This window comes from Alligator mississippiensis, chromosome 16 (assembly GCF_030867095.1).
Source record: "Alligator mississippiensis isolate rAllMis1 chromosome 16, rAllMis1, whole genome shotgun sequence".
NCBI classification, from domain to species: Eukaryota; Metazoa; Chordata; order Crocodylia; family Alligatoridae; genus Alligator; species Alligator mississippiensis.
This window is the reverse complement of record NC_081839.1, coordinates 28877677-28899947: the sequence shown is the minus strand read 5'-3', so window position 1 is coordinate 28899947 and position 22271 is coordinate 28877677. Positions and strand designations below refer to the sequence as shown.

General features: G+C 49.8%; 1 protein-coding gene across 5 annotated transcripts in view; it reads left to right on the top strand.

Annotated features, from left to right (window-relative positions):
• GRAMD1B (GRAM domain containing 1B) overlaps positions 1-22271 on the top strand; it is a 185966-nt gene that overhangs the window by 68878 nt on the left and 94817 nt on the right. For all 5 annotated transcript variants that reach the window (XM_019487296.2, XM_059719664.1, XM_019487297.2 and 2 more), the window contains one exon: positions 2069-2146. In XM_019487296.2, coding sequence (XP_019342841.1) covers positions 2069-2146 — 78 coding nt within the window. The remainder of the gene's footprint in view (positions 1-2068; positions 2147-22271) is intronic.

Here is a 22271-nt window from a genome sequence, read left to right as displayed (position 1 = left end):
TCGGAAATAAACTTCATTTTCGCACAGAGGGAGCTGAAGATGGAAGTCTGTCCCTCTGGGTCCATGAGAGTGTCTTTGTGAGCATCCCAGTGCGCTTATGTAGCCTGTGCTGAAGGATAAGGCACCCCAGCTACTCTGCTTTTGGTACCCGAGCAAGGTAGATTAAGCCTGGCTCTGAGCCGTCTGCAAAAAGCACCTCTGATCCGAGCATGGAAGTGCTTAGGCAGGCAAGGTTCTTGGGTAGATGTGATCTCTTGTATTAGACCAACTAAATAGATGGGGGGGCGGAAAAGTTCTTAGGAAAGTTCCCAGTACAAAAAAAAATGCTAGCAAAGAACTTTTTTCCATCTATTTAGTAGGTCTAATAAAAGAGATCAGATTTACCCAAAGAACCTTACGCGTCTATGTCCGTAGACCAACACGGCTACAACCAACGACCCTGGAAACGCTCAGTGAAGACACGGGTTTCTCCTGGGAAGAAATGTCTAGGCTTAAACCTGGTCAGGTGAGCTCCCACTGCTGCCGGCTGGAGGAGATGCAGCCTGTAGACTGGACCCTTTGAAGGAGGAAAAAATAAAGCTGGCAGGCTGGTTTGCATCGAAAATCGGCAGTTTCAAAGCAAAGAGTGACCTCTTGTGGGCCCATCCTATAACTCGCCGCTAGAAAACTGCTTCCTTTGCTCCTATTCTTCCCTGCCGAGGTGAGGTGTGGGTTGTCCTCCCGGGTTACCAGCAAGGGGAAGGAGCTACTTGTAGGTATGATGATAGTCGGTTAGAAAACAGAGCCGTGCAACGCTAACTGAGCTGGAGTGGATGCACCCTTGACCCACTGGAGAAAGATTTCCTATCAAACACGTCACATTAGAAAGAGAAGAGCCTTAAGTGAACCATAGCTCAGCTCTTATGCCTTGGGAATGGCACTGGGTTCCTGCAGAGCTGCCTGCTTACTCTGCCATGGGGAAAAGTAATTTGCAAGGTATTTGTGGCTGGCCCTTTGGACAGAGGAAAGCTTGGTTTTGCATTTGAAAGAGGGGGATCTCCAGGTCACAGCTGCTGCATTCCCAGACACCCAGAACCATGATGTGGGGAGCTGTAATGCAGCTTGCACAAACAGGGGGAGTCATCTTGCCTCCCCCCATGGCTGCAGAGGGCAGAGATAGGCAAGCCATGTCAGGAGTGCCACAAGTGGCACAGGCATGGAGCATGCATGCGCGTGCATGCATGCAGCAGATAAAGGAGGGGGGAAGGAATATAGCTGGTGATAAGGCAGGGAGCAGAAATCAGAGCAACAGATTGGGCAGGGAGTACATGACAGGGAGCAGAAAGCAGGACAAGTCTGGGAAGGGAGCAGAAAGCGGAGCAGCAGCAGATTGGGCGAAGGAAGGGGATCAAAGTGGCACTTGGAGAGGGTGCAGGGCTTCATTTGTGACCTGCTTGCCCCAAAAGGTTGGCTCCCACCAATACAGGGCATGATCTAGCAATGTAGGGCTGGGTATCATGTACAGAGCCTCCATTATGAATGTGTTACTTGCTCTTCTGCAAATCTAAACCTCGATTTACATACAGGTGCATTGGTATAACTACAGGTGTGACTTCACACCAGTTTAATTAACTGATGCAGCTTTGTGTGCGGATGCTGCTATATTGATTTAAGGGTGTAGTGCCGGCAAGTGCAGGACTAACTTTAAACAAAAAACAAAAAAAAAATCAAGGGATCTTAAAAATAATGAATCTGGGGATCTTTCTGTTTTTCTTCTGGTTTCTGAGCCTTCTGCTCAGGTAACACTTATGAGCTTCTCTCCATAACCACAAGAGTGCTTGATTTTTTTTCTTTTAAACCATAATGGACCTTCTCTTAAAAATCACACGGCTCCAGAAAAACAACCCAAATCCCAGGAGTTGGGACCAGGAGCTGGCTTGCAGCAGCATCCAAACCAACTAGTGTGAGTCAATACACAAGCTGCACAGAGACAAGTACAAGCCCTGGGCACTTTAGTTCTCCTTTTCACTCTGCTACGTGGTGGGGTCCCACGCTCTGACTGCTTCTCCCTTTCTGTCTCATCCTGCAGCAGCCAGCAGAGCAGCCAGCAAAGCAGCCACGATGACGACTCGTCCCGGTTCCTGAGTCCCCGCATGCGTGACGAGAGGTAGGTCCCTCCAGGATGAGGGAGCTGGGGCAATGTCTGTAACCCCTCAGGAAGGGGCTGTGGGCCCAGCCCAAGCCTGGTTTCGGGATTGTGTTGGTTGTTTTCCCCCTGCTTTTTCATGTTCGTCATCAGGAAAAGGATAGCTCAACTCTTCAGAAGGGACTTCTGGTTATGTGTGTGCGTGTATATATATATATATATGTTCTTTTAAAGATGAATATTCTCAAATTCTACTTAGAAATCTCACATGTGCACTCTGGAGGTCTAAACTCCAGGGGATGGGCTGGCACCAGGAAGGCAAAGTTGCCAGGGTATCTTCTGCAACCACTTCCCACCACGGACAAGGCCCTAATTGTTGGACATGTTCCAGTGCATACTTTGCTTTGGGGCTTTGTTAATTGAAACCTGACACTGGAAATCCTAATTTTAGTGGAAACACATAAGGAAGGGGCTGCCCTCAGAGGTGAAAAGGTAAGAACAAGTAGCATATTAAATGCAGGTCACACTGGAAACTCAGGTAACATCGGCAATTCACATTGCATGCTGCATGCACTGAACCTTGCAGACACCAGTGAAAGCATGTAGAAGCAGTGCCTCCATGCAGCATGCAACACTGTTTATCAGATACGGGTATCAACACATCCTCTTCACTTGACATAACAGTATATCCACAGATGCATTGTTGATATTATGTGAGCAGGACTGAGCTCTTGCTGCAGAACAGGGAATCTTTAGAAGTCTGAAATGCGGACGCAGCATGCAACACAGGAAAGAAGGCAGAACATTAAATGAGCAGAAGAGTTTGCATGGGACGTGTCTGTACGGGCATTTCATAGTAAAGAGTCGATTACATTCTTGGAATGAGAGTGGCATGGTAGGTCAGGATGAAGTACTGGAAAAGAAAATGACAGGTGTTGGAAACAGAAAATGTTGAATAAGAGAGGTGTTTCTGAAGGGGAAGTCAGGAGGAGATATCTGCCAAAGAGCTCTGTCCTTCACTGTCTAGTTGGCTTGGCTTGCTTTGACACAGACTGTTGTCATGGATTGAGTATCATGGTTGTCAAGGAGGTACTGTACATGGGTTGCTTTCTAAAATGCAAATCACTGTCACATAGGTTGCCAGAAATGCAGGCTTTGATTACCTAAAACTTGCAAGGCAGAAGAGTCCATTGGACAGGCTACAGAGCTAGAGGGTCTACTGACCTACATTTGGTTCCTAAATGTGGCATCAGACAAGCCCCTCTCTCTGCCTCAGTTTCCCAACTGAAATGCTTGACTAATGATGCTTATTCTATGCCTTAAAGCCTTAAAGCACTGAAAGATCCTTGAGAGATCAAAGTATCATTGATGTTGGTATTTTTTTGAAAGGGTTTGATCGGGTAGATTATTAATTGTGGAACTGGCTTTTAGCTGAAGTTGTCATCATCACTTTCTGTTGCATCTACCAGAAAAAGCCATCCCAAGGAGCTTGCCAGTCTCCCTGGTACTTTGTTACTTTTCAGAACTGCTCTGGTCCATATGCAAATGGAATGAATGAATTGCCTTAAAATTACACTGTGTCATCACTGCCTTCAAAAGGAGTCCAAGGTGCTGTAATCACATTAGCTGATTGATCCTCAACGTGCCCCTGCAGTAGGGAAATACCATTCATTAAGTTTACATGTAGGAGAACTGAAGTACGAGGGGGTAAATACCCAAGGCCACCGACCGATTGTGCCAGTGACAGCAATGGGATTAGACACCCAGGGTCTCCAGCCATCAGTTCCATTCCAGTAACCTGTGAGCCCATTTCTTATTAACATTAGGGGCCTTTTATGCCGTGAGTGGTGGCAAATCGTAAAGGACACGTGAGGACCGGATCTCTTCCAAGTCCTAGAGATGTCTGATAACCCTGGCTCAGCTCCACCATGCCTGGACTTGGGGTTACTCACTGTTGGCTGTACGTGGCTCTAGTCAATAGCAGCACTAACAACTGTACACTGGGAAGAAATGTGTTGGCATGGGAGTGGCTTTTGGAAACCAAACTCTTTGTTATGCTCTTTGCAAGTCAAAGCTGTGCATTTGCTTTCCCTGCATTTTAGACGCTGCACCTTCACCCTTTGCAAACATCTCTGTTAACTGATCATTAGGTCCTCTATCCCCTAAAACGGTCAACCCCCATCTTGGACGTGGTTTGTATTGCTAGGTGCCTCTGCAGGGCTAACCCTGAGAACAGCTCGTGATTGACCTATTCACAGAGTTGGACGGGACCTCAGGAGGTATCTCCTCCAGTGGTTCTCACCCTTTTTTGTACTGGGACCCTTTTGTAAACACCAATGGCCAGTCCCAACTCAGTGCCCCTCACTTTCAACCCCCTGACTTCAGCCCCCCAGTATGTGGGGCAAGGGGTGGGTGTGTGGGGCAGGGGGGTCTGTCTGTGAGGAATGGGGGTCCCCAAGCAGCCCTTTGCAGGCTGGAGCTCTGCCAGCCTGCAAGGGAAAAGCCACAGTTTCCCATGCTTTTCTCCTTTTAAAGTTTTTAAAGTTTGTTCACGACCTTTTCATATATTCTTGCAGCCTACTTTTGGGTTGAGACCCATGGGTTGAAAAACACTGATCTAGTCCATCCCCCTGCTCAAAGCAGGGCCAGCCCCAGCTAGATCATCCCAGCCAGGGCTTTGTCTAGCTGGGTCTTAAACACCTCCAAGGATGGGGACTCCACCACCTCTGGGTAACCTGTTCCAGAGTTTTACTACCCTCCCCCTGAGAGAGTTTTTCCTAATATCTCTAACCTAAGCTTTCCTTGCTGCAATGTGAGCCCATTGCTCCTTGTTCTGTCGTCTGCCACCAGTGAAAACAGTCTAGCTGTATCCTCGGTGGAACCACCCTGCAGGTAGTTGAAGCATGTTTGCCTAATGTTTTGCCCAATGTGTTTAGGACAATTCTTGGATATCCAGGGCAGTTATCTGGTAGGTCGGTAGAGACTGCTGTGAATTTCCAGAACCAACTCTAAATTAATATATATTCTTCTTGCGGGGGGTTGATCTGTTTTCACTTCAAAACTGCAGCATTGGCACAAAAGGGGCTGAAAAGTGAAGACTGATTTTTGCATGTGATTCATTATTATTATTTTGCCCAGAGCAGCAGGACTAGTATTAGATATCCTGATTGATCGATTGGACCAGACACAGCCCATTTTTTCCAGTGCATGTGAAGAAACACAGGGTGTTCCTGCAGCCCCTTTATGTTGTTCAGTACTCATCCTTTGACATGATTTATATGGTATCCTTTAAGCTTATGCTACTTTGGTTTCTTGCATTGAACCAGTCCTGTTAGTCAGCTACCATAGGTCAGCTCTGAAGTCAGGCAGTGTGGACGGAGGCTTTTACTCTTCCCAAGAGTCAAGAGTTTTGACCAGGACCAAACTGTGCTGGCTTTGTCACTGAACCCAGGCCCAGTCCTGACAGAGGACCACTCCATCCTTACAGGGCTGCAAATTTTGTCCCCTTTATAAAATACTTTCTGCGCTGCTTGTCAGCTATATACCAGCCAATAATTCTCAAGCCACAATCAGCGAGCATATTTATGGAGCTGGAATTCACTTGGCTTAGACTGGTTTTTGACTGCAACCTGCAGGGACAATAAGCGATTGAGCACACCTTGAGTTGGTAGTGAATTGTCCATTCTTCTTTGCTTTTGTTGTTGCATCTAACGTGAGATGGCTTAGTACTTTTGCAAGGGGTGGCTGTGCAGGGCTTTTTGCACTCTCCCTGCTCTGCTCCTAGTGGCATGGGGTGCATAGCTCTTTAAGACACAGCTGGGGTTAAAAGCTTTCTGATGGCAGGAATACTTCTTGCTAGGGTGAGCTGAGGGCACCTCCTCCCAGCTGGGCTTCCTCTTGCTGCATCACAAGTCCAGCTTATTCAGTGTTGACTAAGGCAAACTCCCACTAAACTTGCCTTCCCCATAATGAAGTTAATGGGAGATGGAATGAGTAACAGCCTTGCAAAGATCTGAGGATCTGAATCTCAGGAGAGGATGAGCCAACCCCCGAGAGCTAATTAATAACCCAGCGGAGGGTTTGGCTCAGAATTAGCACTTAGTAGTTGTAGCTAACCTTTTTCTCCATATGTTTCACTCCAATTATCAGTCTCACTGGTGCTGTTGATCCTGGGATAATTGACTAGCTGAGAGCAATGTATACTACTAGGTCAGAGGGAAGCTGACAGCCAAGCAGATGGGTGCTGAGATCATACCTGGGTTCTGTCTGGCTAACACATGCGAGCATCACCTTAGACTGGGATTGCAAAACTAAACAAGGTGTGGCCTGAGAAGTACCTAGATTGGAGTCCTATGGGCAGAAGAAGAAGCGATTCAGTGGGCAGTTCTGTTCTCCATAAGTCTGGACTGAACCAGAGTGCTGCCATGGTCCTGCCCTGTCTGGCTGGAGCTGCTAGGATACCTGTGTGTTATATCTGACCATTTATAATCAGCATTAAAGGTGTCAAGACTGTTTCTACTTTCAGGATGGTCCTGAACGTACTGACCTGTCTCTTTCATCGGCTGATCTACAGTATTGCTGTATTGCTTCTTCTTATGTTTAATTCGAAGCAGGTTTTTTTGTTCCTTTCATTGAAAAGGCAAATATTTAACATGACCCAAGTCCAGGGCTGGAAAACTGCCTTTGAATCATAGAAAATGAGGGCTGGAAGGGACCTCAGGAGGTCACCTCTAGTCCAACCCCCTGCTCAGAGCAGGACCAGCCCCAGCTATGTCATCATAACCAAGGCTTTGTCTGTCCAGGTCTTAAAAACCTCCAAGGATGGAGACTCCACCACCTCTGGGTAACCTGTTCCACTGCTTTACTACCCTCCTGGTGAGAGTTGTCCTTAATATCTAACCTAAACTTCCCTTGCTGCAACTTGAGATCATTGGTCCTTGATCTGATATTTGCCACGTCTGAGAACAGTCCAGCTCCATCCTCTTTGGAAACACCCTTCAGGGAGTTGAAGGCTGCTATTCAATCCCCCCTCGCTCTTCTCTTCTCTGGACTAAATAAGCCCAATTCCCTCAGCCTCTCCTCATAAGTCATGTGTCCTAGCCCCCTAACCATTTCCATTGCCCTCTGCTGGACCGTCTACAATTTGTCCTTATTCTTTCTGTAGCAGGGAGCCCAAAACTGGACATGGAAATTTACACTGAATAGAGGTGCCTTCACCTCCTTCATTGGCAGTTGTGATGGAGTCCAGCTCCTAAGCTGACATGGGGCTTGTAATCTCTCCTTGGTAGCAGTGGCTCTTGTTCACTGGACTGACAAAGGCTTATTTGTTTGGCGTTGGGTATAGTGTATTAAGGTGGCTATGAAATAGCAACGCAGAAAAACTCCAACAGTTTGGAGTCTGGGCTGGACTCCAATAAGCAGTATCCAGAGGTTCAGCTTTGTGGGTAGGCTCCCTGAACACCTTGAACCTGCCAACCCCACTTGAAAATCAGACAAAGTGGGACTTTCCCATTGTATGGATTTATTTTTTTGTCAGGAACAAAAGGGCCCCCATTTAGGCTTGGAGTGCAGCTTGTTATTGCCCATGACAAAAGCAAAGGTATAGTTCAACCCACTTGCCCCTTCTATCGTGCAGCAGCTCTGAATACAAACAGCTACTCCAGTGCACTAACCACTGCTTTCATATCCCTTAACTCTTTTGAAAGTTTTAGAGGGCTGGACCTGATGATTTTGTGAGGTCCCTTGTAGCCGCTAACATCTGTGAATCTATCTATGAAAGTTCAGGAGCAACAAATAGACCCTGCAGCACACTGCAAAATCAGCAAGGCCAGGTTATTTCAGAGTGGGGTAGGGCAGCATTTCAGAGACCAGGAGCACTTACAAAGCACCCTGCCAAAGAGAGATAGACTCAGTGCCTGCACTGCCTCTGGCATATGTGAGCAATACCGCATGTAGTACTGCTCACCCCTGGGCTTAGTTGGTTAACACTGTATTTTCTGTAACCTAGTTGCATTCCCCTCCTCACTCCCATCCCTCTTATGTTAGTCCCTCTCTTGGGCGCTCTGTATTTCCCTTCTGGCTTTGTCATCTTTTTGGTTCATGACTCTTAACATCTACTAATAACATTCAATCTGCTGGATCTCCAGTGACAAAGGGAGGGAGGGGGCCTGTGATGATTTTTGACTTCACTAAAAGTTTTGCATGAGTTTTGGTCTTTGCCTGAGTGACATAAACCCCTAGGCCCCCAGCCTTTCTATGTAACCCCTGTTCAAGAGCATCCTTCAGGTGCTCCATACCTGCCCACACCTGCATGGCTGATGCAGCGCACGTGTTTGTGTGCACTCCTCTAATGGCCTCTATCCTGCTGAATACATTTCTCCGGTGGCCTTGCACTCAGCAGTCCTTGCACTTACAGCAAGGATCAAGTGTGTATCCCCTGTGACATAGAGGTTCCTGTGCAGTGTGCCAGAATCTGAGGACTGAACACCCTTGTCCCTCCCCCCCGGCCTGGCACACCAACATCTGACATCACGCACAGGTAGAGCTCTGCGTGCTGCACTGTTTCACTCCTGCAAAATTAGGACAGAGAGAGAGAGAGATAGCAAAAGTACCTGCACCCGCTCAATACTCCTGGGAAGCTGCTGGGAGCTGAGTGAAGATATCTCAGCCTCCAGCAGAGGGATGCTGCACGGATAGAGTAACTCCAAAAACGATCATAAAGAGGAAGATGCGATTGGGGTGGTTACTATCTTGGCTGTTTCCAGCCTTATCTTAATGACTTGCCAGCACGTCGCAGCAAAGGTGATGGCAGGGATGCTGCCAGACAAGTTAACTTGTAGGTGACCTGACTTGGCCGGACCCGCCTGCACACACTTATGCGTGGAGCCTGCACTCTCGGATTCTTCCAGCCAGGACGCTGCTGCTGGCACCCTGCCTTCCCGAGGGATGTAGGTACCAGAATTGGCCGAGGCACAGCAAGGCACCGCCATGGTTCAGAACCCGTGCCTCGAGAAGGTCTCCTGCAGCACGCTGGTGAAGCAGGCCTGCCATCTCCGCGTGTCCTTCTTGAGGAAAAAACTCTCCTTCCTCAGAGTCATGTAAGTTGCCAGGTGTGTGCGTGCATGCGGCTGTGCAGGAGCTCTCTTGCCTGTGCCAAGGCAGTGTCTGTGCAGGGTGGTGTTCAAGTGCCCGGGCAGGAGAGCTGCATGTGGGCACTATGTGGGGATACGCGGAGCAGTGGGAAAGGAGAGAGAAGAGAGGCTCAGGAGGAGGGTGGCCTTGTATCTGAGGTGATGGCGAATGTTTGGGAGGGCTGGGTTCAGTTCTTGGGACTGAGATTTCATGACCTTGGGCGAGTCGCTTCATCTCTCTGGACTTTAGTTCCCATCTACAAAAATAGGGGGAGAATCTTTCCCTACCTCTCAGGACCAAAGTGAGCACAAATTCGTTAACATCTGAGAACTGCTTGGGCGCCGAGGTGCTGTCATATAAGGAGAGCTGAGAGATCTCATCTCCAAATAACCTCAGTCGATGGCTATAGCGCTGCTTTTTCTAGGAGGAGTCCAAAGATTGAACCAGTCTGGGATAGGATCCCCAGGGCACAGACCTGAGGTTGTTAATCAGTGCCTGGAGTGGAGATTGCACACAGATTGCACTGAACTTTCACCCCTGCTGTGGGCAGGCTCAGTCTTGGGCTTTCTTGTGTTTGAACCACAGGCTTATGTTTCACTGCGACCCTGAGGCAAACTTATAGTGAGCATGTATCAATACCAGCTACTGAGCCAGTGAGAAACTTAACTCAAGCCTTTGGCTCACATGCACAAATACTTTGGATGCAGCCGTCCTCACATCCAAACCAGCTAAGGCCAGGAGAGGAGAGTGAGGAAGGTAGGTTGTGGAGAGGAGCCAGGGGAGGGGATGTGAGACAGCGTGGTAAGAAGACAGGAGCGATGGGGTGGTGGGTTCCAGGCTGCACCCAGACAGGTGTTGGAGAGGACTGTGCATCTCGGGAAGGCTCAGAAGATAAACTGTTTTGTTCAGAAGTCCCACTGTCATGACAGCGCACTCATTCTCAAAGGGCTGCAGACTGTCAGCTGTGATATCTCACCTTTGAGCTCCATGGAAGTGCTCGTGACTTCCACTGCTGTGAGTGAGTAAAGGGTCACATGCGTTTTCTCACTTAATGCTGTACCTGAGGTGCACAGTGGACTTTACCCCAGCTCCTTGTGACTCCTTCCCTTAGAGACAGCAGTGTTAGTGTTAATGCAGCTTTCATCCCTGTCCACCTGCAGATGGAAGCAATGCATGCATGACCCGTACCTTCAGGGAATCTCACTGGGGTTCATTCAGCATAGCCAACAGGAGCATGTGGCGCTGTTCTGGGACCGGGCAGCAGTGGATGCTCCTTCCCTCTGCTTCTGCACGGAAAAAGCAAGCGGGCTGTTTGCTCACGTGCCTGGCCGCAGGGCCTGTGCAATGCTTTGCTCTGATTGTTCGGGCAGGGAGAGGGTGTCTTGCAGCTGTACGGCTCTGAGCAGGCCAACCCGATGCTGGGTCTCCTGAGCAATGAAAGAGAAAAACCTTCCTGGAGGAGAGGAGGGAATGGATGGGGGTTTGATGGAAGAGGGTAACTTGGGAAACAGCTCTTTCAGTCAACCATTCAAGTCAAATCTGGAGTGCAGAAATGGGAGTCCTTGCAAGGGGCTCAGCATTTAGCCCTGCTGCCATTGTGCCTGTGGTGGCTCTGTGCGTGCTGAAGGCTGTGGGGTGATGAGGTTAATGAGTCGTGGCTTCAGATCAGAGCCCTGGTGCTCACCACGGATTTGGAGAAAGCTTGGGTGTCACGTCTGCTGAAATCCTTGACCTGCATACTTAACACGTGCTTTTGGGACATTCAGATGCAAAGGATACATCTCCGCTCCACCAGGCAATGAAGGAATCGGGCTCTTCTGAGATCCTTTTCTCTCTCTCTCTCTCTCTCTTCCCCAACTGCTGCTGCAGCTCTGGGACTTGCTTTCTGCTGTGGGACAGAGGCAGAGGATATAGCAGCTTGATGAGAGCAATGCTGCTTTGCTAGGACTACCAGATTTGCTGCAGTCAGCAGGCCTGCCGTGGGCACAGAGATCACCTGCTCCCTGTTCCTCATACGCCAGCATTGTTCTTCCTCCAAAGCTCAGAGGCAGGCTGCTAATTATAGCACGTGGCCATGACTGGGTTTGCCGGGTAATTTGGCTTTGACAAGCAGCTGGAATAAAATGAATTCTTCCCTTCTCTTCCCAACTTAGACCCTTCTGCATCGGGCATCCCTGCTCTGGGAGCCCCTACCCACCTCTGAGATGCAACCAGTACAGGATCCAAATTTCAGTGTCTCACACCCACTGGCACTGACTTTGGTTTTTGCTGGTGGGTGTTTTGTGTGTGTGTGTGTTCCTGTACCAAGCCCTGTGCATGCCCAGAAGAGGAAGCATGTTACTTCAACCTGGCTTGTCTGACGTGGGTTGTAGACTAGGTTTTTTTGGTGGGTCCTTGAGCCCTGGAGCACCCATGGAGTCGGCGCCTATGCTTACACCCATCTGTTCCCAAAAGCAGAGGGGGCACTTGCATAATGGCAATCCACCTGCTGGCCTCAACTAAGGTTTTCCCCTTTTGATCCAACTCAGTAAGGTTGTGCTCTTGCAGCAAGTGGAGAAGCAGCAGATTGAATTCATCATCCTGTCTCCAAGGCCTGTGACTGTGCACGAGCCTCCTTGCCCCTTATCAGCAGGCCCTTGAGTAGCATGCTGTCAGCTGCTGAGCCCTCTGCCTGCCTTCTTGGGGGACCTTCTGTACCTCATTGTTCCCTGTCCCATGTGGTCCAACGACAAGGGTCAGTGGGAGGTGAAACCACTAGCTGAAATCCCGACGAGCACAGCATGCACGAGGGGCTCCAAGGAGCCGTGGGACAAGCACTGAGCCCTAGTTTGACTCTACTGTTGCTCTACCTGAGGTGTGTCTAACTGCCGTGACTGCAGCGCACAAGCATATCCAAGCCAGCTTTAAATTAGCTGGTTTTGGAGCTGCTGCAGAAGCACGGAGCCTGGCACATGTTTATGACTGGGGCTCTGCTCTGAGTCCCTTGATGCTGCAGCCACCCTCTAACAATGCCCATGCTTGCTGGTTTAAAGCTGCGCTGGCTGTGTCCACACGCTTCAGGAACAGCTCTGACTGCCCCAAGTCCCTGTTTTCTCTCCTATACACGTTACCTACCAAAGTTGCTTGTGTGTAGCCATACTAATTGCAATTTTGGTCTTAATATAGGGATATTAATGTGGCACAGGTGTGGTGGGTACAACTCTCCTCCGCTGAGTGTAAGCATGATTGTTCAGTGGGTGGATTTGGACTCTTTCAGCTTCTTTCTTATCTCAGCTGGAGGGGGGAGGCAGCCTGAGTGGGGGAATGGTGATGTCTGGCTCCATCCCATGGCACCTTGAGGTGGAGACTTCTACGTATAGAGCATCTCTTGGCCAAATGGAGGTCAACATTGATGAGGAAAGAGAGGCCATTTTAAAGCTTCTAGTGGGGCATTAAAATTTCAGTACAAATGCTACTGTAGTTCCATCCACTAGAAGGCCTCAGACAGCTTTATTAATAATTTAGCCACATATACTCACTGCCAAGGATTTATGAAGTTGTGAAAACTAAGATACGGAGAGGTTTAGTCTGAGTTTTCAAAGAAGTCTGGTGCCTAATCCCCTTTGAGAAGCAATTCGCCCAGTGCTATAAAGTAAGACAATGGCTGGGCCAGGGCTGGAAGTCTGACCTGGTGGTCATTGTGCCCTAATTGCTAGCCCACAATTGCCCATCAGCAAAGTGTGAGCATAACTTGTAAGGAAGCAGTGCAGAATGTCCTTCTGCGCAGACAGTCCTAGTTACCGGGGAGAGGTTGCTCCTTTCTTTTCTCTCTGTCTCCCTGTGACAGGGAGAATGTTTGACCTGTGTGCGCCACTGTAACAGAGGCAGCTATCATTTGCAATGGGTTTTCATTCACTTGGGATGAACTTCTAGACACGTGTGCATGTGCAGTAGCCAGGCACAGAGGCTGGGGTTCATTAGTGGCAGGATAGCCACCCTTTCTCAGTCCCACCCTGACACAGACTCGCCCATCACCTTCATGCACATACTCATCTTCCAGATAGCAGGTGAAAACTGGCCAGCTCATACTCAAATCCTCTTTTGTCCCCACTCTCTTTTAAGCAGTGCTGAAGACCATAAGCCCTCGGTGTGCGTGTATCTGCACCTAGCCCATGCTACAGGGTTGTTCTAGCCAAACTCTGAGCGGGATCTCACTCAGACCTCTCTGCACCGACAGAGCCCTTCGCTCAGCTGTGGGGAGTAAAGCTTCTCCCACTGCTCAATAGCCAGCAAAAGGCACATGAAGATGGTCCCATGCCTTCAGCCGGTTGTCATGGCCCGTTCAGCAGCTGGTGCCTTCCCAGAGTGCTGCCAAAAGCATATTTCTATGTGCACTTTCTAGGACTTGGCAATCGCAACTGCTCCCTGCCATTGCAGGTTTTGCTGGCAGAGGCAGGTAGGAACAGATACAGCTTTAGACTTAGCAGTATCTCTCCCTGTGGTGGTGCCATTGGTGCAATGCCATCATACCCTAGTTTGAGCAGGTGTGACCAGCATTAGGTCCTTTCTATACCAGGAGACTCCCTTTTCTTATTACCAGCAGGGGAGATCAACTGATCCTGGAACAACAGTAAGAGGTTTCTGCCCAAATAATCTAGTATAGACAAGGCCTGGCTGTCTTCCTGCCAGAGAAACCCTCCTTTCTTCCATGGAGGGAAGGGTGTAACTAAAACTGGAGAGCACCTGGGTGAGTCATGCCTGGGAACACTGCTGCGGGGAATAGATCTGAAAGCACGCTCCTCCTTGCTTGCGTCTACTCTGTAGTTTGATTGACCGATGAATAGAGAGCAGGAAAACAAAGGTATGATTAGACAGAGATGTAGCAGCTCTCCGATCCCCTTTTCCCACCCCCTCTCCCTGATGAAGGGGGAGAGTGAAATTTCTTATCTTCTTGAAGCCAGAAAAGTGACTGAATAAATGTTGCGCTGCCATTCCCTGTTCAGTGTTACATTTCCAGCCCAGCTGTAGCCAGGCCTCCTGGGCCCTTGTGCAGACCAGTTTCAGGAAGGGATAACAGCAGGGTCTGTAGTTTGGGTCTGTTAGTATCTTAACCTGGGCTTGGAGTCAGACATGAGATGGAGAGGCAAGTCGAGTACCGAGGGTTTGGAACAGGCTCCCCGCTCATCCACCCTCACGATCTTCAAAAGGCATCTTGATGTCCATCTTGCTGGGGTCATTTGATCCCAGCAGGATTTCCTGCCCAAATGCAGTAGTGCAGGGGGGCTGGACCCGATCATCTGTAAGGTCCCTTCCAGCCCCTAACAACTATGAAATATTTTCTATGAGTCTATGGCCCCAAGACTAAACTCACAACTGAGGGTGGGAAGGGACCTCAGCAGGTCACATCTAGTCCAACCCCCTGCTCAAAGCAGGACCAGCACCAACTAGATCATCCCAGCCAAGGCTTTGTCTAGCCAGGTTTTGAAAACCTCCAAGGATGGAGACTCTGCCACCTCTCTGGGGAGCCTGTTCCAGTGTTTTATTACCCTCCTTGTGAGAAAATTCTGCCTAATATCTAACCTAAACCTCCCTTGCTGCAGCTTGAGACTGTTGCTCCTTGTTCTGGCTTCTGCCACCTTCATTTCTTGGCAAGTGCCAAGACACTGGGCCCCACTAGTGTTACTTCTGTGTATGACGGTAGTGCCTGGGAGCCCAGCCATAGACCAGCACCCCAGGGCAGTAAGTGGCATACACAAGGAACCAGGAAAAGGTTCCCCTCCTCCAAGAGCTTAGTCATGTCTAAGATGGGATGAAAGGTGGCCACAGAAGAGAGGGTACATGGGACAATGATACAATATGACTTTCCATAACCATTCTGCAGGCTTTGGAGCAAAGCAGACAGTAATAGGCAGTTTCTTTCTCAATAGTGAAAGCCAAAACAGACAATTCCCTTCCTGCCCTGAGTTAGCAACCCTGGAAATTCCTCCCAGGCAGTGGAAATGAGGCTGGGCCCTCTCTGCCTTCTATTGAAACAGTAATAATAAAGCTTTTGCAGCCAGAGCTTAGCCAGCAAGCTGGGAGAGAAAGCAGAGTTAAATCTCCTCGTAGCGCTGCTGACTCTCCGATGTTCCAGAGTGGGAGGCAGATAAGCACCTGGGTGGGTGGGTGGGTAGTAGCTTTGCCGGGCTAAGAGGATTAACATCTTTTGAGTCAGTAACTTGGCAGATAAGACTGGCAGATGGCAGGGAGCAGATAGGGAAGCCGCACTTTTACAGAGGCTCTTTCTCGGTCTGTTCCTACCTCAAACCACAAGGAAGTGCGGACCCCCATCCAGATCTGACTTGGGAGCCAGCTTTGCTGGCCTGTAGCTGGGAGCCTGAGAAAGTCGGCCTTTGCCTGTTACAGCGTAGTCACTGCCTGTGCCTGCAGCTTCAGGAGAAAGGGCTTCTGACCGGCACTGCTGCTTCAGCTTCTCCAGGGGATTCATTCGGCAGGTGAGGCTGGAGGAACAGGGAGGAGCTTCTGGGACCAGCTTCCTCCAGCTCAATAGCCGTGCCGTTGTCCTCGTAGAGTCCCTTGTTTACAACACACCCATCACCCTTATCTGATACCAGGCTGCCATGCAAAGCTTGTCATTCTCAGGTTGGTCACGGTGGGGAGTACGTGGATGCTGGGTTTATAGAAGGGAGGGATAGATAGATAAGCATTGGTAATAGGAATGCTTAACCCCCCCCCCCCCCCCAAACTTAAGGGGGAGTCACACCTTCACTCTCTTTGAGAGAAAGTCATACAAATGCCATGTCCCCTTCTTGTCCAACACCCTGTCGCATGCCCTTTCATAGCAATTGGAATGAGAATCAGTAATGCAAAGACACTGCCCGCAACAGGGCCCTTCTTGTGGGCTTTCCCATCAGTGCAAAGGTGGAGGAAGAGTCCTAGAATCGTAGAAATTAAGGGCTGGAAGGAACCTCGAAAAATCGAGTGCAGCCCCCTGGTTTGGGCAGTGATACTGCTGAGATCAAATGAACCCAGCAAGGTGTCTGTCCAGTCTCCCCTTGAAGACTTACAAGGTTGGGCACTGCGCCCCCTCCTTGGGAAGTCTATTCCAGATTCTGGTCACGCTTACTGTAAAGAAGCTCTTCCTTACGTCTAACCTGAAACCATCCTTTAACAGTTTATGGCCATTGCTCCTGCTTCCTGGGGGAAGTCCCAGCTTTTGGGGCACTTGTTCAGACTTTCTCTTGAAATCCTGTTGGATTCACCCACTGCCAGTAGCAATCATTTCCCCCCCTCCACTCCTGGCAGCTGGTAGTTCTGTGCTTTATTTATTTCCAAAGTGCAGGTGGTATCCCTGAGAAATCTGTTATTCCCCACACCTGCCAGTGCCTTTTCTATACACTGTGTGCAGTTCATCTCAGGCATATAAGCATTTGCAAAACCACTCCTGAGCAAGGGCACCCCATCTTCAGGAGAGAAGGATATGAGGAACTGTAAAAAGTTGCTGCATCTTTATCCCACACATACAGGGTATCCCTGCGAGGGATTCCTACAATGCACATGTGAAGTCTCATGCAAGAGATAGGAGCCAAAACTGGATTGTCAGGTATGTATTCATATCCCCTAGAGCAGTGGTTGCCAACCTTTTTTTCCCATGCCCCACTGCTGGGAGTGGAGTGCAGCAGTGGCAGCCCAGGGGAGCTCCCTGCATGCGGCGTGGATCATCATTTTTGTGCGGCACTGCCGGCATTGCCCCCACGACCCTCATTTGGGTCATGATCCGGGGTTGGGAACCGCTGCCCTAGAGGAAGTCTTCAATTTTTGCAGTATCCAAGAGGTTTGGAGGTGTGATTCTGTTCAGAACATCACACCTCCAAAATGTGGCTGCTAATCTGAGCCTCCTGGGGAGGCATCTCATGAGATCAGGTGTTCCCCATAACATATTTGCTGCTTCCTGTGTGCAGTCATGATGGAAGGACTGGGGGAGCCATAACATGGGATGTCTGTATCAAATTGTGAACACTGTCCTGTACCATAACTTCAGTTTTGAATTCTGTGCTACGTCTTTGTCTAAGCCTTGACGGAGACAAGGTTACTGGCTCACATTCCAGATAGCTGCCCAGTTCAGGGAAAGTGCATTGCACTTTTTTGAAGGCCCCTTGCTGTCAAGGAGGCACAGAGCAGTTTAGAGCCATCCGCTTGACTGTCTATTAACCCCAAGTCTGGAAAACAATGCAGTCTCTGCATGGACGCGCAGGATGGAGAGAGCAGATGAGACTACCTGGTCTGATGCACTAGCAGTTCTTGGACTCACAGAAGGGCAGGATCAGACTAAAACCGGATGTATCTAAACTTGTCCCATTGTATAAAGACCTGTGACTTGCCAGCATTATTTGTAAGAGTGAAGTGACTCTGCTCAAGAAAGTCTGTGGTGCAGTGGTATGCCTCTTGGCTCCTTATGCTAGCAGCTGTGTGTTCAAATCCCTGCATCTTTGATGGATGGAGTGTGAATTGCCATACCTTTGAGTGTTGAGCTTGATGGGTTTATTAAAAAGGATTATCTGAAGTGCAAGTGGCAGGGGGATTGCACTTGATAACCTAGGAAGTCCTTTTTGATCCTGTGCTACTTGCTTGCCTGCCAAGTTGTCCCTGAGGGGTAACTAGAAACAGTATTGCCCTCAGTGGCACTCTGTGAACCCTTGTGTAAGCAATGAGGGCACTCCGGAGATGTGAAGCACTCGTGGAGAGTGCTAGGGAAGTTGGGCTGACAGTCCTGCCTCAAAGCTCAGGGAAAAGGCATGAGATTTGAGATTCCAGAGCTAGAAACAGCAACTAGACTTGACCCAGACCCTTTTGACTTAGACTCCCAGGGAACTTGTTGTATAGGTCCCATTGCACCTGTCTGGTGTCCGTACAGTGTCGCACTGGACCAGGTTGGGATAAGCGGCTGTTCTGGAGCCTGGAAGACACTTCAGCTTCTAGTCTAACCAAAAACAGCAGAGGCATTGGGGCAGAATGAAAAATAAGTATTTAAAGTATTATCTGAATGTTTTTGGGGGTGGGGGAAATGTAGGCATCATCGCAAACAAAGCAGAGAGGCAGGAGCCCCACATGCCTGGGATGTGGGACCAAGCCCCAGACTCCTGCAGCCCAGAGACTAGCTGTGTGTAACTAAGAGCCAGGACTGAAGTCCGTGTCCTGAGCATGCCTTGGAGAGGGATGTGGGGGGAGCAGCTCTCCCTCACCAGGAAGACAAGTCACCCCTCCTTACTGGAGTACAAGCTCTGATACCCCCACCCAACCACTTCTGCCTCCAAGGCTGCTGATCAGGCACAAGTTTCCTCCGTCAGCCTTGGCCTGGGACTAGTCTCCTTGTCCAGCCCTGGCGCAGCTCGCCCAGGCCTTGCAATGTAATTTGAGTGCTGAGCTCTTAATCTCTTGATCTCCAAGGAAAGGGAATGGTACCCTGCCTGCTGGAGAGATGGGCAGGAATTGAGACGTGGGGGAGGTGAAGTGACTCTCCCAAGGTCTCACCACGGCAGTGGTAGACTTGGGAAAAAGCTTGCTTGGTTCAGCCCCCCGGGCTAACATCCCAGCTGTTAGATAACACTGCCCAGCAACGTGCCGTTCCCTAGGCCAACTGACCCCTCCTGTCCCATTCCAGACTCCAGAAAACATGAAAATACCAACAGCTTGGGCTTTGCTACCAGCTCGTGTCCTGGCCCCAGCAGTCTTGCAGGAGGTCTAAGCACCCAAAGAGGTGAAAATCCCATTTAGGGTCAGCCACGTTTTCAGCAAAGTCTTGTGCTGTGTCTTGTCTGAGCCAAATTTGCTCGCCCTGTTCACTGCTGCCCCTTTAAAAATGAAGCCACTTCTCTCTAGCCGCTCCCCTTGAGCATCTGTGCTTTCATTGCCAAGGTCTCAGAGTGCATAGTCTTCAGCATCAAGGATATTAACTCCTACTTAGAGCCAGCTGGGGCAAGGAGGAGAGAACAGCATTGTTGTCCCAACGGCTTTTGATTTTCTTTAGCGGAAAAAAAAAAATCCTGGCCTTGGTTTTCCCCCTCTCTCCAGGCGAGGACCTTCCCTTCCAGCCTCACCTTGAGGGGTGCTGGGAGCCAGGCCAGCCCACGTGTCCGTGGGGAGAAGAGCCGGCCACGTGCTGCTTGGGGGGCAGGGGAGAGCAGGTCTCATGAATGAGTCAGCAAGCAGAAGGCAAGGAGCAAGCGTGCGGGAAGCGCCGGCTGACTCCTGAGTTTGCCTTGGCCTGCCCGGGCTGCCCCTCGGACCGGCGGATTGCAAGCCCAAGCGTCCTGGGAGAAGGCTTGGAGAGTGGGAAGGACCCGTCTGCCCCCCAGGATGGAGTAGCAGTGCCTGGATCTTTTTCTCTCCAGTTCTTCCTCTACCAGCCAAACTGGAGCGTTCATCTGAGCTTCCTAGCATCCTTGTTTTCTTCCAGGAAGAAACTGTCTGCTCTTGGCGCTACTGAGATTCAAGTCAGCCCTTTGTCAGGACACAAGTGGGGAAAGCAGTGTTACATGAGAGCAGCTTCGCTCCAGGATCGGGGCAAGGTTAGCTTGAAAGCACCACTAATATCGGTTAATCCTGGTCATGAGAATTTGATTCTGATGATTATTAACCTCAAATCCTTTTGGTTCCGGTCCAAAATTCTTCTTTAATCTCTCGGGGGGCGTTTTTTTTTTCCCCATCTTATCCTGTGGCAGCAGCGAATTCGGCAGACTTGAAGGCAGCTGCGCCTTTAAAATTGGATTTCCCCTGACAGAAGAAATCTGAGAGCAGAGACAGGAGGCTGGTGCCTGGGCGTGTGTAGCAAACCCAACCAAGCTTTCCCCATCGTCCACCCAGAGGCTCCTTCCCTCCAGGGCCGAAACTCTGGTGCCTGAAAAAAGCACCCCCAAGCCAACAGTGTGGTGGAGCCGCATCAGTCCACAGGGGCTTTTCCTTCCCCAAAAGTGCTGCGCGTGCCTGTAACTGAGCCGACGGCGTCACCCCCCGAGGATTTGGGAACGTCGTTCTCGGTGCCAGGGTGGCAGCTGCTGAAGAGGCATTTCCTTGGGTTCCTGGGGGGCACGTTGGCACGTGGACCGTGTACCTCCCCCCTGCAATGACTGTAACCGTGTGAGTGTTCGCTGCGACCTGTGTGCTGCTACTGCTCCTCCTGCTCCTTTTACTCCCCTCACACTTGTTTCTTGGCCTGCTCCAGAGCATTTGTGCCCAGTCTGGTGATAAGATGGCAGCATGTGTCACCCCACTCCATCATGCACCATAAAAAGGTCAGGCATTGTCATTAGTACAGAAGAGTCCCCTCTGCTCTCTCCCATGCCATGCCCTGCTCTTCTCCTCTTTCATGCTTTGACTTAACCCCTCCCTAGACCTCGCTGGGCTCTTAATGCCTTCTTCCCTCAGTTTTTAGCTGTTGTCTCCACTGCAACATTGCTTTTTCTTCCCACCCTTCCCTTGTATTTCAACTGCTGCCCAGCAACTGGCTTGAGGGATGGGCTGGGGGCTGGGGTCCACTGAAGTCTCAAGCATCATAAGATTTCACCCTTGCTTTGCCCTGGAAAAGGTGTTTCCTTCCAGACCACCTCCTTCCATCTCCTGGGCTTTATCTAAGGGCACCCAAGTTCCTGGATTTCCCTCCAAGTTCATCTCAGCTTGCAGTTGTTGTCTCTGGGGGCCTGTGCCCCAAGGACATGGCTGGAGCATGCCTTGGTTGGTGCACAAGACAGTGACAATCTTTGCATTGCTGGATTTTTCCCAGCTAAACAGCATGGGGAAATAGTACATCTGCCACCCTCCCTAGCACTGCCCTCCATGGGCCATTGAAGGGACGGTCCTGGGCTGTCATGGAGAGGGCAGATGGTGCTCCTCTGACTCTGGCTGGAGCTGCTGAGAAAGCTGAGGTGCTGATGCAAAAGCTGAGTACATGGCTGCTGTTCCTCTCCCCAGATTAGTATCCTGAGTCCAGGATCTGTCTCTTGAAACTTATCCTACACGCTCCCTGCCTTTCCTTCCCGTGGGCTTTCCAAATGATGGGAAGCCAGCAGCTTTGCTTTTCCTTTTGCTGTAATCCCTTTCCACTCATTGTCCTTAGGACTGTCTCTCCAATGCCTCTTTTCCGACTGGCGAAATAGCTTGTCCCAACCCAAACCCTTTCTGTACCTCCTAACAACTTCCTAAACATCTTTTCATCTCAGCCTCTCACCGCAGTGCCCATAATGTAGGGCCACGGGGAGAGTTCGCATGGCAGCTCGGTTGTTTCATCTGCCCTCTGTTTACACCAAAAATCCCACCGCTCCTTTTCCTTTACCCTTGCACTCCAACGCTAACTCTTCTTAGGTCTCTAAAAATTAGCCTTCCTCCTCAGCTCCCTTTCAGTGCTCCTGACCCCATCTTTCCATATTCTGTATTCCTTAAGAAAGGCAAGCCTTTCTTCCCACAAAACTCCCCCCTAACTCAAGTCTTTCTACACACTCCCTCCTTTTTGCCCTTTCTATCTATTTCTGTCTCACTCACATTAATTCCCCTCTCCCTCAGAGCACCTAGTTTTGTTGTCCTAGAAAGACTTAGGCTGACCTTTAACTGTAAATTAGGAATAGAAATGAATCTGAATGTGGGGACCTCTGGTGCTGACCTCTATCAAAGACAGTGCTGGACCTTGGGTCTGATCCAACAGGCAGTTCTTTTGAAGGGGGATTTGGTGCAATATTTACGGTACGTACAATTATTAGACATGTCTCTGGGTTTCCAGACAGGATGCAGCTTCTGTTTAAAGGCCAGCGCTTTGCTGTCTTTCTCATGCATTTTTTAGGTCAAGGTTTACACAAGGGGCTGTGGTTTTGGGTGCCTTCAGAGTGGGGCTCGCAAGCTGGCATGCTTAATGGACCCTGGTATCCAGACAGGCCATGCTCAATGGTTTCTGAAAACCAGAGAGTCTGGGGTTTGCAGCATCCAAAAATGGAAACACCACAGATCACTGATGCCTTTGGAAAACCATGGCCTAACGGGCAATGGAAAT